This window comes from Columba livia, chromosome Z (genome assembly GCF_036013475.1).
Source record: "Columba livia isolate bColLiv1 breed racing homer chromosome Z, bColLiv1.pat.W.v2, whole genome shotgun sequence".
Lineage (NCBI taxonomy): Eukaryota > Metazoa > Chordata > Aves > Columbiformes > Columbidae > Columba > Columba livia.
Window position 1 is genome coordinate 19,204,431 of NC_088642.1, and position 17,066 is coordinate 19,221,496.

General features: G+C 47.7%; 1 protein-coding gene across 12 annotated transcripts; it reads left to right on the forward strand.

Annotated features, from left to right (window-relative positions):
* Positions 1 to 2,703: 2,703 nt before the first annotated feature.
* Positions 2,704 to 16,350, forward strand: LOC110361176 (uncharacterized). Of its 12 annotated transcripts, XR_010469257.1 has the most exons (10): positions 2,973 to 3,031; positions 3,196 to 3,288; positions 3,386 to 3,453; positions 3,532 to 3,700; positions 4,069 to 4,130; positions 4,211 to 4,269; positions 4,921 to 5,050; positions 5,265 to 5,362; positions 5,694 to 5,901; positions 6,067 to 16,350. XR_010469257.1 is itself a non-coding variant. In XM_065047491.1 (9 exons), the coding sequence occupies exons 4-9, from the start codon at positions 3,577 to 3,579 to the stop codon at positions 6,879 to 6,881; spliced, it is 801 nt and encodes a 266-aa protein (XP_064903563.1). In that variant the 5' UTR covers positions 2,964 to 3,031; positions 3,196 to 3,288; positions 3,386 to 3,453; positions 3,532 to 3,576; the 3' UTR covers positions 6,882 to 16,350. The 12 variants fall into 12 exon arrangements, 8 of the variants coding, with proteins under 8 accessions (XP_064903558.1, XP_064903560.1, XP_064903562.1 ...); XM_065047491.1 differs by lacking the exons at positions 4,921 to 5,050; positions 5,265 to 5,362 and adding an exon at positions 4,607 to 4,682 and having other exon boundaries at positions 2,964 to 3,031; positions 6,610 to 16,350; XM_065047492.1 differs by lacking the exons at positions 4,921 to 5,050; positions 5,265 to 5,362 and adding an exon at positions 4,607 to 4,682 and having other exon boundaries at positions 2,978 to 3,086; positions 6,610 to 16,350.
* Positions 16,351 to 17,066: the final 716 nt, after the last annotated feature.

Consider the following 17,066-nt stretch of genomic DNA (forward strand, 5'->3'; position numbering starts at 1 on the left):
GCTGGCTATGGATATATAACTATGGACTTTTAGTAAAACCCTTGTATGACCTGTTGAAAAACCACCCTTCTAAACTGAATTGGACAGGGGAAGCCAGAAGGGCATTTGCACAGCGGAAGAAAGAACTTATGAAAGCTCCTGCCTTAGGCCTTCCTGATGTCACAAAACCCTTCTGGTTGTTCTCCCATGAGAGGCAAGGAATTGTCTTAGGAGTCCTGGCCCAGCAGTTGGGGCCCTACAAATGGGCTGTAGCTTACTTCTCTAAGCAATTAGACGATGTAAGCAAAGTCTGGCCAGGGTGCCTGAGAGCTGTGGCAACTGTTGTCCTCAACATACAGGAAGTGCACAAGTTTACTGTGGGTCAGAAGGTGACTGTTGGTATCTCATACATTGACTGTCGTACTAGAAAAAAAGGTAACCATTGGTTATCCCCTTAAAGCTTTCTGAAACACCAAGCAGTATCAGTAGAATAAGATGATGTAAATATTGTTACTACTACTATTGTCGATCCCGCCTCTTTTCTCAGTGGGTATGATTTGGAACCAGTGGTTGAAACTAGGGCCAGAGGGTTAGATCAACCAGTTTGTCCCTTTAGGCCAGAAGATTGGGCTTATGTTAAACATTTTCAGGTCGGTCAGTCTTTAGAAGACAAGTGTTACCAATGACCTTTACTGCAATCAAGATTAAACAGCAACCTGCCTGGATTCACTATTCAAGACCGAAGAAAGCGCCAGATAGGAAATGGATGTCAGAACCAGTGGGACCTACCACTTTGAAGTTCCCTCGATGTTGGTCTTAGTGATTCTGATAAGCACAACTGCAGTAACAAATGCCTTTACTCCAAGCTGTCTTTAACATGAATCTCTAGTGAAAACTGTTATGGCCCGAAATGAGCTACAGGAAATACCTGGACAGGTCAAATCCAAAGCTGCACACTAACAGATGTATCGTAAGTAAGCTATAGAATAGAGAAGTATAATTCAAGGCTTGCACTAATTTATCATTTATGTAAGTATGTACTAATTGCACCTGCGTGAAGAGCTGCCAACATGGAAAGTTAAACGAATGGACACGTGAGGTAGACTATGAGAAGACCCTCGGAGGAAGTAAAAGCCCCCCTGGAGAGACTGCAATGCCTGCAAAAGGAAACCAGATGGCAGCAAAGACCGTGAAATAATTAACTTCATGTTTATGTAATAATTTCTTAGGACAGGCACATTGAATGTTAATAATTTCTAAGAACTGTAATGAATATGCAACGCTTTTGTAGATATAAGCTGCACGAGGTTGTCCTGTCGTGGCGAGCACTTTTGGTGGAGAATCGCAAGTGCCACCCCAGCACCGCACATAAAGAATGCCCACCTAACAGTGTAATCTAGTTATGTTGAGTTGATTTCTTTGTTTCAATTCAAGCCATCTCTGCTATTAAATTAATCTTTTTGTTTCTGCCAAATGTAAAGAGCCTAATTATCAAGGTGAAACTTCAACATCATTTACTACAATAAAAAATGAGCTTTCAATGAAATTTAATGAGATTTCATTTATTAACTACTTATTAACACATTAACTACCAGTACACTCTCCTGCTTCGGGATAACTGTGTTTTTGAAAAGTCATTCTTTTCCAGCCAAATTGAGTTCTGACTGAAGGACAGGCCTGTAAACATTAGCCTTTGCAGGCACCAGAACCATTGGCCTTTCCTTGTTCTCTCTTGTGTCTTTGTATCAACTGAAAAGTAACACAAAATAATCTTCTCATTCCTTACTCTTAGGGAAACTTTGTTGCATGAGGAGGTTTTGTTTATATGTTGTTCCGCTGCAAAGCTGATCAGAAAGTGCAGTTTGTGAGGTTTTTTTAATACCTGAGATCTTCAGCAAATACCCAGCTGAGATGACATTTATACCATAAATCGAGCAATTGAAGAAACTTCTAAAACAAAAAACCCCCGTGGTTTTGAAAGCAAACATCTTTCATTGACGCACCAGCACCCATGGGGATTGTTCCCCTAGTGAGGGCCCTGAACAATTCCGAGACATAGGTTATATCCATACAGATCATACATGTTCATTAAATTTCCAAGAAATCCTTTGCATATGCATTACACTCCTTTGCTATTCAGCTTGGACCCTGCTTGCGCTGGTGTCACCACCTGATCTTCTGAGAGCAAGGGCGTCTCCTGCCCTTTTGCTTATTTTAACAAATTCCATTCTTGTGGCTTAACTCCTAACAAGTGCCTATCATCTAACATCTGTGACCCTTATTAACTTAGCCAATGCCTAAAATCTATGACCCTTATTTGTATAGACTTATTTTATTACTAATTGCTGATTTTAGTTATCATCAATCTCTCCTCTTTTCTTGAAGGTTTGTGGCCACCGGGCTTCAGCCCTCATTAAAATAGAACCTTGAGCATTTACTTCCAAACCGCTTCTTTCTGGTGCTCTCTTTACACACCCTAAAATCATTATAAACACAATTATGACGACGAAAATAATTATTCCTGTTTACATTAATGATGTTAGCCACCCTGCAAGTGAAATATTCCCCATTTGAGATAACAGTTTACTAATCCACGTGCTTTCTATATTTTGTCGAAGGTCCTGTGATTGTTTCACTATCTCTTTGATAATCCCCGTTAAATCATTAACATTTTTCATCCGAAAGGCTGCGGGGGAGGGCGGAGGGGGTGTTTATTGAGGTCTCGCTTGCAGGTCAGAGGTCACAGTGGGAGGTCGCCGGTCAGGGGTCACCAGGGGTCACTCAGCCCCAAGTCCCGGCACCCAGAGGCGGCTGCTGTGCAGGTCCCGCTTGGCGCCGGGGCGGGGTCTGCTGCCCCGGGACCCACACGTGTGCCTGTCCCTGACCTCCCCCGCTGCGGCCCCCTCGGCCCTGGGTTCCTCCTCCATGGAGCTGAAGATCCCAGGGACGGGCCCCAGCGCTGCTGCCGCCATCGCACCAAACAGCGGCCCCGTAACCATAGAAACTCACTCACGCTTCCGCCGAAAACCGGAGGTGGGAGCCGTAGCGGCCGGTACGGCGGGGCGGCCGGGGGGTCGCTCAGAAGGCTTTGGGGCGACTGGCCTGAGGTTGGGGATGTCCCTGGGGCCGTGGTTCGGGGCGGTCCGGGCGGCGTTTGGGGCCTCCGGGCTCCTCCCCGCTTCCTCCCCTCTTCCTCCCGTTCCTGCCCCCACCCAGGCTATGGCCGCCCCCGCGGACGCGTCGCTGCTGTCGGCCGAGCTGGTCGCGGACGACGGGGAGGAGGAGGCGCTGCGGCGGCTTCTGCTGCAGGTAGGATCGGGGGGGGAGCCCGGGGCGAGGGGAGCAGGGACTGACCCGTGTTCCCCCGCTCCGTCCGTGTACCCCCAAATCCCTCTGTCCTCCCCAGGTAACACAGGACGACGAGGAGCCGCCCCCACCCACCGACCCTTCTCGCGCTGTCACCCCCGCAGCCAGGTCTGGAGTGTTTGGGAGGGGCCCTAGGGATTTGGGGGGTCTCGTGGGGTCCTGACCCCCTGCGTCTCCTCTCCCCAGGGTTCTGCGTGAACACCCGCGCGGGGGTGACCAAGGTCTTTGTCAATGTTTGTCACTCGGGAGAGGTGCTGCCCCCGCCCCGGGCTGTGCCATCTCCTCCTATACGACCTGCCCGAGACCTTTCACATCCCCATGAGCCTGTGGGAGCCCCATACCGAGCTGGACTGCAGTGAGATTCCCCCTCCCCCAAAAAACCCTGAGCCCTGCAAACCTCTGCCCTGATCCGCTCAACACACCCAGCTACCCAAAACCTCCCACTCAACCCCCCTGTGTGACCCCCGGCCCCTCCCCTGAACTCTTCCCCAGATTCACCCATTCTCTTAATCCCCTCCTGACCCTGCCTGCCCCCCAATTTCTCCCCCTGATCCCCCAAACTGTCTCCTGAGCCCCCCTGTGGAGTGCCCCCAGCCCCTCTTAATCCCCTCCAAAACCCTCTCCATGACCTCCCCCACTCCCTTAATCCTTCCCCCAAACTCATCCTGACCCCACCAAATGCCCCAACCCCTCCTTCATTCCCCCTTCTCCCCCCCCCCGCAGGTGGCCAGGGTTGCATGGCCCATGATGTAGTGGTGAACTTGGGGTTCTTCTGCACACTGCAGGTGAGAGAGAGGTTGAGGGATCCCAGGGTGGGTTGGGAGAGTTTGGGGGGTTCTGATCCCCCTGCCCCACTTCCCCTCAGGCCGGCCCCCTGTACCGCGAGTTATTCCTGACTGTGGCAATGGAGGGGCTGACAGAGAAGTGTGGGCTGGAGCTGACTGGTGGGACTGGGAGCATTGTGAGGGTGAGGGGTGGGGCAACTAGAGGCACTGGGAAGGAGCTGGGGGATGAACTTCGGGGGTGGAACTGGAAAAGAAGAGGGTGGTGGAAGGGGGTCTCACCCTCGCCTCCGTGACTTCCCCATGCTCCCCACCCCCATGCTGGTGGGTGCTGCGGAACCGCCGGTTCTTGGGCTTCATCTCAGCCCAAAACATTCGGATGTGGCCTCTGCCCCGCATCCAGGAGCTTGAGGGGTGAGTGAGACCCTCCCCCACCCCCCTGTGGCCCCCTTGCCTGACCTCTGCCCCTCCTTCCACAGGTGCCCTGCCCCTTCCCAGTATGTGGAGGTGGCAGAACACTTGTCCCAACACCCAGGAGTGCTGCTGCCACAGGCCGTGAGTGGGGGTGGCACCAGGGTCATTGGGGGGAATTAACTTGATCCCAGGGGTTGTTGGGGGATGGGGGGGGGGCTCCTCTAAATATTAGGGGGGATGCTGTGGGGTGGAGGAGAGGTGCTGGGTGGGGCTGGGTAGGTGTGGGGGAGATTTAACCTGATCCAGGGGCAGTTGGGAAGACCTTGGTTGTGGTGGGGCCATCTGGGCCCTCTCCCTGACCCTGCCCTGCCGTGTCCAGGCAGGTGCAGAGTTGCTGTGGCTGGGGCTGAGTGAGGAACAGCTGGTGCTGAAGGGGGAGGGGGGCGGCTCCGTGCTGGAGCTGCCCCAACCCCGCCCAGTGCCCTGCCCACTTCCACCGTGGAACCAAGGTGAGTGTTGCCATGGTGATGGGCAACATCACCTACCCTGAGCCTTGCCCTGATCCATGCCCTGAGCCACACCCATCCACCTTACCCAGGTAAAGGCTCCTGGCCATGCCTGCTGGCTCAGCTACACTCCTTTCCTGGCCCCACCCTTCTCCACAGTCCCACTCCTTAGCCAGGAGGTGCTGCTCCCCTGCTGACCGCTGACCTTTTCCCCCAGGTCCTCACTGTGACGATGTCCCTGCAGGCCTGAGTGGGTGGACACCTGTGTCCCCCCCACCCCCATTGCCTTTTTCCTACAAAAACTTGCAATAAAAGGTGAATCAAACTAGTATACGTGTGTGCAACCTCACAGGCCACCTTTGTCCCCTGTGCTGGGGGCAGGGCCTCGCAGCAGTCCCAGGTGCTCACCCCCCGCCCAACACAGGAGGGGGTCTCAGCTTATGAGGGGGATTTAGTGGTGATCTGGGGGAGGGGGGACTAGGGATGGTGTCCCAGAGAACCCAGGCATGTGAGACGAGGAGAGAGGACCCAGGCATCTGGTGGGGACCCGGGAGTTCAGGGGGGACCCAGGTGTCTTGACAGGGTGGGCAGCAGAGGCACACGCATCGCACATGCATGATCCCCCCATCCTGCCCTGTCCCTACAGACTCCTGGGGTGGCAGCAGGAAGATGCAGAGGGACCGGACTTGAGCTCAGGCGGTGCCTGAGGGGGGCAGGTTGGGACCCCCCACATCCCCCTTGCTGGACTGCACCTGCTATGGTCTCTTCAACACTACAGCATCAGCTTCTGCATCAGCTGTGGTATCCACTGCAACCTGGGGATGACCATGGTCAGCAGGGGCAGGCACGGAGAGGTACGGGGGGGCATGGGGGACTGGGGGAAATTGGGAGGAGCTGGGACATGGAGGTCATGTTTGGGAAGGGGCAGGTTCGGTGTTTTTTGGGGGTTGGGGGTTTTCGAAGGTTTTGAGAGGGTCCTGCATATAGTGGTCTTCCCACCCTCTCCTCTGCCCTCCCAGGGCATGCAGTTCAACTGAGACTCTGAAACAGCGGGGATAATCCACGGCTCCTTCTGGGGCTACATCATCACCCAGATCCCAGGGGGATTCATCGGCCAGAAATTCACCACCAACAGGTTGGAGGGGAACAGCATGTAGTGTGTGAGAGGCAGCACCCCCAGCACTTACAGCTGGACCCATCGCGTGTATTCCCTTCCCCCTTGCACATGCCACATTGCACAAGGATGCCTTGCACGTATTCCCCCCCAGTTTCAACGCCCCCCCAGCTGACCCCAACCCTCCCTGGTGAGGGTCAGGGGTCAGAGGTAATGGTCAGGGCGGTCCTGGAGGGCATTTGCTGCAGGGTCAAACTGGGGCCAGGGATCGAGTCAGGATCAGGGCTGGGTCTAGGGTCAGAGGTGGCTTGGGGCTCGGAGGTCAGAGTTGGGTTGTGGTCAGACCACCAGGTGTGGGGTCAGGGCTGGATGTCATGTCCCTGGTTGGGAAGGGCATGTCAAGGGTCAAGAGGTCACCATCAGCCCTGCCCTGCCCCTCCCCCTGCAGCTGGCCATGCCCTGGCACCAGTTCTTCACCTCCAAACCACGCTATGCCATCATCGTTGTGAAATTCTGACACAGCTGGACCCTCTACCTGCTGCTCATCTGTCAGCCCACCTGCTTCAAGGAGTTGTTCAGCTTGAACATCAGCAAGGTGAGCCATGCTCTGCCTTGGCCTGCCCTGCTGCACCCCTTCACGCCCAGGCCCTGCTTGGGGCTCACAGCCCCATCCCCTGCAGGTGGGGGGATGGAATTACAAGGAATGTCAACAGCCTTTAGAAAAATTACAAATGAAAGCCAGATGCACTAGAGGATTTCCATTAGATCAAAGAAATAATATATTCCAAGAAAGCAGTTACAAAATTAAATATTTTCAATATGTGTGGCAACTACAGTAGACTCAACCTGTTCATCACTGACCTGGATGAAGAGACTGAGTGCACGCTCAGCAAGTTTGCTCATGATACCAAACTGGGAGGAAGGGTTGATACACTGTGCTGCCATCCAACAAGACCTGGACAGGCTGGAGGACTGGGCAGAGAAGAATCTGATTAATTTCAACAAGGGCAAGTGTAAGGTCCTGCACATGGGGAGGAATAATGCCAAGCACCAGTGCAGGTTAGGGGTGGACCTGCTGGAAAGCAGCTCTGCAGAGAAGGACTTTGGAGTTCTGGTTGACAACAGATTGACCATGAGTCAACAATGTGCCCTTGTGGCCAAGAAGGCCAAGGGTATCCTGGGGTGCATTAGGAAAAGTGTGACCCGCAGGTCAAGGGAGGTTCTTCTCCCCCTCTACACTGCCCTGGTGAGGCTGCATCTGGAGTACTGTGTTCAGTTTTGGGCTCCCCAGTTTAAGAAGGACAAGGAATTGCTGGGGGGAGTCCAGTGATGGGCTACAAAGATGATGAGAGGTCTGGAGCACCTTTCTGATGAGGAGAGACTGAGAGAGCTGGGCCTGTTCAATCTGGAGAAGAGAAGGCTGAGGGGGGGTCTTGTCAATGTTTATAAATATCTCAAAGGTGGGTGTCAAGAGGATGGGACCAGACTTCAGTGGTGCTCAGAGATAGGATGAGGGTCAAAGGGCACAGACTGAAGCACAGGAGGTTCCATCTAAACATGAGGAGAAACTTCTTTACTTTGAGGATGACAGACACTGGAACAGGCTGCCCAGAGAGGCTGTGAAGACTCCTTTTCTGGAGACATTCAAGACCCACCTGGTCGCATTCCTGTGCAATTGACTCCAGGTGTACTTGCTTTAGCAGGTGGGTTAGACTAGATAATCTCCTTCCAACCCAAACCATTTTGTGATTCTGTGACCTCTCTCTATTTTCTCCTCATCATTTAATGAACTCTTCCTAGAATATCATAGGAGTAACTGTAATTTGGGAGTTGTTGGACACCACCATTGCTGAGGCATGCAGGAGTCTCATGCTTGGTCTGATACAGCTTTTATACCACTTTATGGTTTTAAAAAGTCCTTATCATGATAAGAGAAAGAGCATACCTCTGGGACACCGAACTCAAAGATTTCCCACATGAATACACAAATCCAGCCCATAGAGTTATTACATGAACAGGCCAGAAGCATCCTCTAATTCTAATCTTGTTCCCTTCACTTAAAGCACTTTTGAATACGAACATTCAGAATAACATTCAGAGTAACATTCAGCTGTGACTGACACCTACAAAACATTCCCATTACCTGGAAGCACCCGTTAAGGATTCCTGGATCTGACTGGGTTACATCACCAAAGCGTTCAGCTCTTTAAGTGCAGCAAATCGTTTTTTAATCTCATCACTGCAGGCAACCTCTTTCCTTCCTTCTCTCCTTCTCCCAATAAAATCCTCTCCAGTCTCTGGCAAATAATTCCATCTTGTATTGACTTTGAAGAGAAATCCCCTGGTGAAACACAGAAAAAATTTCCACCCCTACAAGTATGAAAGTAAACAAGCACAAGCGTAAAGAATTTTTGAAGTGTTCTCACTCAGTGCATGATTTCTCAGAGGATCACAAACCAGCACAGAGGAGGTTAGAGATTTATCATTCCCATCTTTCAGTCAGAAGCTGCTATTAGAGGCTAACACACAGTTTTTAAGTTTACTGAACTTTAAAATCCTCCCAGTGAGACTTTTCAGAAATGTTAGAGTCTGTATGTGACTTGAAGATGAGCTTCTTAACCTGACTGTAACTTTAAATTAAGATGTTAGTCACTACATAAAGCAGCAGGGGTTTTAACAATGCAAAACAAGGCAAGAGACATAACAAGAGAAAGATTCTATAAAAACTGTCAAGAGAGTCAGGAGCCAGTAGCTCTCGCTCCTGGTGAGCACTACATCTCCAGCAGTTCAGCCAGTCCTAACTTTTGGTCAGTGTTGCACCAAACTGGTGGTTTTCAGACTACAGTGGCCTGCATGGGCCAGAGACCACTGTGGTGGTGAAAACTGGATGTCTTGCACAAAATGTTTGGACAAAATTTGGCTGTGAGGCAACAGAGCTGAGTAACCAGTCTGCTCAGGCTAGTGACTGGCATGCATCAGCACAAAGAAGCAGCAGACCCAGGGGTTTCTTCCTTGCTCCAGTCCTGGCTACCAGCAAGTGGCCAGACAGAAATCTCAGTTTTCTCAAGCTTCTGCTCAACCCAGCAGAAAATGGGCTCTCTCTCCTTGTCTGTTGTCTGCAAAGATATCTCTGGTTGTTGGATTTCACAACAGGGATGAAATGACACATTCAAAACTGCTGACACATATTGCAATTATTTGGGGGGGCACAAGAGAAATATTCTTTTAATAACCAAAGCCCAATAGAGCCATCAAAGCTGACTGAGATTAACCACAGGAGGCTTTAACATAGTTCACTGGATGGCTCTTTGCAGATTATTTTGCCAGGCCCTTTTCCTAGCTTTTAGCATTTGATTTCCTGCTTCTCAGCCTCCAGCCTGTCCATAGAGAGGGCAAGCAGGAGCATTCTTTATGCTGCTGCTCAACACTAGCCAAATAATTCTATTTAAACAGTGTGTATTGCTTGGTCTTTTCATAACTAAGCCTTTCTCCTGCTATAGAGCCCAGCCCTGTACTTAGTTCAAAGCTTAGCAGTGCTATATGTTTCAAGACTCCAAGCTATGATTCATCTTGGAAGCTTCTTTATCCTGCAGAATCTTAAAGATACACAGCACAGTCAGGGGTTTTAATTTTTTTCCTGTATTGTCAAGCTGATTAAGTAGATATCAAAAGTTGGCCCTGGACCTTCAGATGGCTGAAGGACAGTAGCAGGTTCTTGCCCTCCTGGGTAGGTACTAGGTCCTACCATATAATGCCTGTTTGTTGATAAATACCCGGTAACTTATTTCTCCTGCACCTTACATTCGTCACCTGTAGTGTAAGACTCAATTTTTTTCACCTTTCAGCAGTGCTGGAATATTGTTGCTATCTGTAAACTTCTCTGACAGTCTTGAATGGAAGATGCTATAGAAGAGTGACAAAGAAGTTAGAAGAGGAAAATTCTCTGAAGAGAAGTCTCACTTCACTTGACAACACTACAGCGATGATGAGTTTTTCTGCCTTGCAGAAAAACATTTAAATATTTTCCATAGCAGAATGCATTGACGTGTGTGAACACTCAAAAGAGAGGAAATCCTTTTTAACTACATATGTCTTTTGATTAGTTAGCACTCCTTTAATGTTGATATTAAAAGCTTTGAAGAACAAGTGTCTCCAGACAGACTACATAGTTTGAAAAGCAATGGCAAAGGACTCGGTGATTTCTGAAGACACGTGAACAAAGACAGGAGAATGAGCAAGGGAAGGATTTTATTAGGTATGCATGCATCAAATGTGGCAGTTCACCACTCTAATTTTGTTAATAGGACTAACGTACTTCAGCCTTCCAGCTGTATTTACAACTAACAAAACATGATGCTCATTCTCAAGATGTGCATGCCCTTTCCCTGTGAGCTGCAGGATGACAGATCCCACAAAGCAACACAAAAGAGCAGCAGGACACTGCTCTGGGGCCACCAGCACGGAACTGGCTGCCAGGTCCTTCGGCCCATGTGGGCATTTCCTGATTTCTGGGTGTCCCTCTTACAGGTTTCACTACTTTGGCAGAGAAATTCATCCACAGGAGCAGCATAGACTGGCAGAAATGCTCAATAACTACCTCGCTGACATTACGGAGGGTAAGAGCCATGCTGTAGAGCTGTTTGCCATCAGGCTGTGAGGCTGCTCGTGGAGAGCGGAGGGGCAGCCCGGTCCTGCCTCCCTGTAAGGGCTGGGGCTTTTTGTGGCCTGGAGGAATAGCGAGAGCAGACAGGGTCTCCAGGTGAGTCCTAGAATCACAGAATTGTAGAATCAATTTGGCTGGAAGAGACCTTTAAGATCATCAAGTCCAACCATTAAAACTGGCACTAAAACATGTCCCTGAGAACCTCGTCTACACGACTTTTAGACACCTCCAGGGCTGCTGACACAACCATTTGCCTGGGCAGCCTATTCCAATGCCTGACAACCCTTTCTGTGAAGAAATTTTTTCTAATATCAAATCTGAACCTCCCCTGCTGCAACTTGAGGCCATTTCTATTCATCCTTCTACCTTGGAGAAGAGACCAACACCCTCCATACTACAACCTCCTTTCAGGTAGCTGTAGTGAGCCCAAACTATTGGGAACTGTGGGAGGGAAGATATCCCTTGAACAAAGGCAAAGCCTGGATGTCCTTCAAAGTTTATTAAGAAAGCAAAATCAGGACATACCAGGAGTCCAATTAGTTACTTTATTTGAATGGATTGCTAATCATTTGCTGGACTTTCCTACAACTGGTACATTTCAGTTGGAGGCACGGCGCAAAGTTGGACAAGAACTATTTGAACTGGCAGCAACTGGAGATAATCCTGTTTGTGAACATTTATCTACTTGGGGGAAAATCATGACTACTTTAAAATCAGCTCAGAAGGAAGTAGTTGTGCAGGTCGCAACTAACTGTGAGCTTTCTGCTCTTCCTTTGCCAGGAAAAGAGGGGGATCCTGTAACTATATTGGGCAAAAATGCACTAACCACAGATGCAGTAGCTTAGAAAGGGCTGGCTGAAAACAAAGCCCCCGCATGTACGCTACAGTGAACGCTTTTGACAAAAGGGGGTTTGTGGGAGTTGCCCATCAATCCTCTTGATCCTGACCTGAAGCAAGATCCTGATTTATTCTCCCCGGATGATGCTTTGCAACCAAAAGTGCACACTAATTTAACCATGTGGGATAGATGCAGAGAAGAGACTTTGAAAGCAGGAGACTGGAAAGTGGTTACAGCATGCCCTGTGGCCTATCGTGAACAGCAAACTCTAGGCTTTCAACAGCTACCATATGATGTTGTAAAGGAATTATGGACATTAGCTAAAGAAAATTGAGTTACTTCATCATTTATTATAAATTCTTTTTGAAGTGTTAAGCTCCTCCTACGTACTTACTGCACAACTGGCATTCTTTGTTGAAAATGATCTTAACCACTACTCAATATACTGTATGGCTATCTGATTTTCTGGAGAACTGTACTACAGAGACTATTGATAATTCATACCATCAAAGAGGGATTAATTGGAGTCATTTAGCTGGGGAAGGTGCCCATATTTTGCCAGAGAATCAAGTTGCATATCCCAGAGATATATATGGTGTAATAGGAAAACTAGCAATGAAAGCGGTTTGGAAGTTACTGGAGGTTGGGAGAGATGCCAATACATCCTTCTCAAAAATCTTGCAAGGATCACAAGAACCTTATGCGCAGCTTTTAGACCGCTTGCAAAGTGCTTTGGAGCAGCAAATTGATAACAACACAGCTAGTGGGTTGTTACTAAAACAATTGGCTTTTGAGAGTGCTAATGCTGATTGTCAAAAAGTGAGATTGAGATGTTTTGTTGTGGAGCCCTGGGTCATGTAAAGAAAGATTGTGCGAAATATGCATACCAGACTTCAAAGGCTGTATCTCCGAGAGATTGTCCAAAATACGGAAAAGGCAGGCACTGGACATATGAATGACATTCAAGGGTTAATGTAAAAGGGGAGCCAAGCTCCTCTCCTCCACCTGTCTGATCTGCTCCATCCTCTCCCTACAGCCAGTGCTCCTGGCCGTGCTCCTGGCGGCGCTTTGGCTGCTGTCCGCATGCTGGGCTGCTTCACTGTGCACTACACGCACAGACACTCTTATTTCCCCTTCTGATCCGGCAAGGAAAACCAACACCATTTTTCACTTTCGTGCTAGCAGTTCTGTTCTGTGTTTACAATGGATACACACAAGGCCGAAGCTTAAGCAGCCACGCAAAGTACCCTCAGGCTGGTTAAAAACCCACGTTTCATTAGAGGTTTAATAGGGTGGCTGGTTGGCATGGCAATCAATCTTCATTCTGATCATATTCTCATAAATCTGAGAAAACCCATGCAAACTGGTTACAAGATAGCCAAAGTGCGTATCTGAATACCTGATGCTATTGAACAAAAACAAGGATGGTGACGCAATTTGCAACTGCCTATTTGGCTGGTGTTCATAACCAGTAAATTCCAACCATTTGCAGCACTGTTTCAATGGAGCAAATCATTAAGTGGTTCTGTAAGAGTGTTGGAGTGGGTTTTTCTAGCTCACACACCCATGAAAACAGTTTGGACAATTAATGAAATGTATGCAAAACTAATAATTAAAGGCAGAGAACGTTTATGTGCTATGGACAGGACAGACCCTGAATGTGTAATTATTCCTACAACAAAAGAGAATTTGCAATGGTTATTAACTGAAGATGTGAATTTCCAAATTGCGTTAGCTACATACACAGGGAACATATCAGTTCATTACCCTCAACATAGACTGTGAGCTGAAATTGGTAATTTATCATTGTACAGCAAACGCCACTGTAAGCAATGACAGGTAAGAGGCAAGACTGTTTTCACTCATGTATCTGGTCACTCCTGCAAAGCTGTAATTACGTGGCTAAACTCAGATATGCAGTGTTGGAAACACAACGTAGAAAAAAAGAGATCAAGAGTCAATACAATTTCTTGAACTAACAGCTGTTAAGATTGCTTTTGAGGTGTTCTGTAATGAACCTTTGAACGTTGTAACCGATTCATACTATGCAGCTGGCATAACTAACTGCTTAGAAGGTTCTTTTCTTAAGGAAGTAGATAATCCTCTTTTGATGGCTGAATTGAGAACGTTGTAGTTTCTAATAAATCATAGACATCATGATTTTTATGCAACGCACATATGCTCTCACACTGCCCTTCCAGGACCTCTTGCGGAAGGGAATAGGAGGGCTGATGCACTAGCCATACCTCTTATTGTGCCTAAAGCCTTTGAGCAAGCTAAATTATCACGTGAATTTTTTCACCAGAATGCAAGGTCATTAAAATGACAATTTTAAATTACAGTGGATCAGGCCGGGAGCATTCTTATGTCCTGCCCTGATTGTCAACTATTCACACCTATGCCGTCCAAAGAGGGTGTTAATCCATGAGGGATTACTGCTAATGGAGTATGGCAAACTGATGTAACGCGTTATTCTGAATTTGGTAAACTCAAATATGTACATGTTTCTGTAGACACTCATTCCAGATTTCTTGTTGCTACTGCACACACTGGTGAAAGAGCACGTGATGTCTGTAAACATTGGTTAACATGTTTTACTGGTTTAGGAGTTCCACGATGTGTAAAATCAGAAAATGGTACAGCCTACTGCTCCAGCAAAGTTTGCTTCTTTTTAGATGAATGGAGCATTTCCCACATTACAGGAATACCTCACTCGCCAACAGAACAAGCTATAGTAGAATGAACTCATAGAGACCTTGAAGCTGTACTAATTAAACAAAAGAGGGGGAGCCTGGCCTCTCACCTCAGGAGCACTTACAGAAAGCTTCTTACGTTCTGAATTTTTTGAATTGTAACGATACTGGGCGAGGTAGTTACAAGCAGCAACAATGTGTCAGCATACTAGAACAGCAATGGCCTCTGGTGATGGTAACGGCTCCTGTGCCTAAGGAATGGTCAGGACCTGTTGATCTAATAATAACCTGGAAAAGACGCTATGCTTGTGTCTCTGCAGGTTCTCAAGTGAAATGGATTCTGTCAGGATGTGTATGACCTTATGTTGCCTCCTCACTGGAGTCTTCAGGTGGCCCCTCAACAGAGGACTGATTCAGCATGAAACGTACGGCTTACCTTAGCTAACTTAACCTGTACAACTACTCCCTGTGCGTTTCTTTGTCCACACCAACAGATCCTTTTCGTACATGTTCAGTAGGAGTGCCAATAACAAAATTATGTTTAAGGACCTTATATAATGAAACTGTTAGAAGCAATTGCACCAAGACAGGAGTTATGCAGCCATGGTGGTGGTGTCGGAATACTTGGAGGCAGACTGCTGGGGAAAAGACTACATGGTACCATCATAAATCCCACAAGTTCAATGATTTTCTTGCATTGGCTCTTGAACCACAGGAGCCTTACAGGCACCTATTTGCTTTTATCTAAATTTCACAACCTGTCAGTATCTAAATAGTTTAGGGTTTGATGTGTCCCCTACAGGGATATATGTCAATCACCCCCTGTGGTGTATTACCACAAATGTTGATCAAATCACTACTGGAACAGATTCCACAGGTTTACCTGAGGATTTCGTTTTGATCTGTGGGCAACGAGCATGGAAGGGCATGCCGGAAAGAGAGGTAGGAGGGCCTTGTGCCTTCGAACAACCAACATTCTTTCACCCTGACATTGTACCACACAATAAAGCCATACGACAAAAACGAGACATACATCAGTTCTCAGATTCCTGTAACTCTAACACAGAATTTTGGGAGAGTTTTAGCAAGCCTTTTTTTCATCTGTAGGAACTGCACAAGAACTTGTAACTTTAAACAGGCTAGGCTGCTGGCTTGCAAAAGAAGCTAACGCTATGAGCCTAGCCCTGAATGGTGTTTTAACAGATGTTGATGCTGTAAGACATGGTTCGCTACGAAACAAAGCAATCATTGATTTATTTTTGTTAGCTCAAGGTCATGGTTGTCAGGACTTCGAAGGAATGTGTTGCATGAATCTCAGTGATCAATCAGAATCCATTCATGCCAGCATAACTAAATCAAAGGAATTAAAAAAGCAATTGCAAAACCAAGATGACGGTGATTTCTGGAGTCTGTTCTCTTGGCTGGGGGGGCTAGGGCCATGAGCAGAGTGACTAATAATGCTTGCAATGTTTATATGTGGAGTCTTGTTACTTATTCTGATTTGTATACCATGTGTCTTGTGTACAACGAATGATCGAAAAATGCTTTAATCGTGTAATGGCTAGGCAGTTACATGCTGCTATGGCTATGGAATTATTAAACAAAAAGGGGGGAGATGTGTCAGTATTCTGACATTGGGCCTGTGAGAAACCACAAGAGTCGACAGCATGAGAACAAGCATTGGTGGAAAAACACAAGAAGCAAGGACCGACAGCATGAGAACAAGCATTGGTGGAAAAACACAAGAAGCAAGGACTATGTACTACTTGATACATCAAGAACAGAGGAATTGATACAGGATTGATACATCAAGGACAGGAGTTAACTTGTGGTGAACCAAAAAAAAGCATTTATGGCAGTAGCTTTGGTGGGAACACAAAATACATTGCTTATGTAATGACTAACTTAGGAAATCAGCAAATGCTTGAGTGAACATCACAGCAAGTATAAATGCAAGCCTGAGTTTGTAATAAATGCGTCTCTCAATATCTTAAAGAGGGTCTGTGCCTCATTCACTACAAGTCTAGTCTCTTGCACCCACCCACACACTCTCCTGCCAGCACGGCAGATTACAAGTAACACTCAGCAGCATGCTCTGCTACTGGTGCCTCTACCGTGAGTAGAGGCGAGAAAATCAAAAAGAAATGCTCACACACTGCAACCGTGTCAGTTTTGCTGTATCTAACAGCACGGTTTCTCCCATCTACACAAACAGTGTTCACTTTCGTCATCCAGAATGCTCAGCGTCAGCATCTTCCTGACACAGCCAGCTGTACTTACATCTTACACACATACCCTCACCCACTCTCACACAAGCAAAAATAAATACTGGACAAGAGAAGAGAGAGGAAGGGGGGAGGGGAGGGGAGGGGAGGGGAGGGGAGGGGAGGGGAGGGGAGGGGAGGGGAGGGGAGGGGAGGGGAGGGGAGGGGAGGGGAGAGGGAGAGGAGAAGAGAAGAGAAGAGAAGAGAAGAGAAGAGAAGAGAAGAGAAGAGAAGAGAAGAGAAGAGAAGAGAAGAGAAGAGAAGAGAAGAGAAGAGAAGAGAAGAGAAGAGAAGAGAAGAGAAGAGAAGAGAAGAGAAGAGAAGAGAAGAGAAGAGAAGAGAAGAGAAGAGAAGAGAAGAAGCAATTAAAAGCCACCACAAATATAGCCAGTTCAGACTTAAGATATTGAAATCCCTCCTACAGCCAAATAAAAGCAGCCTGGCTTT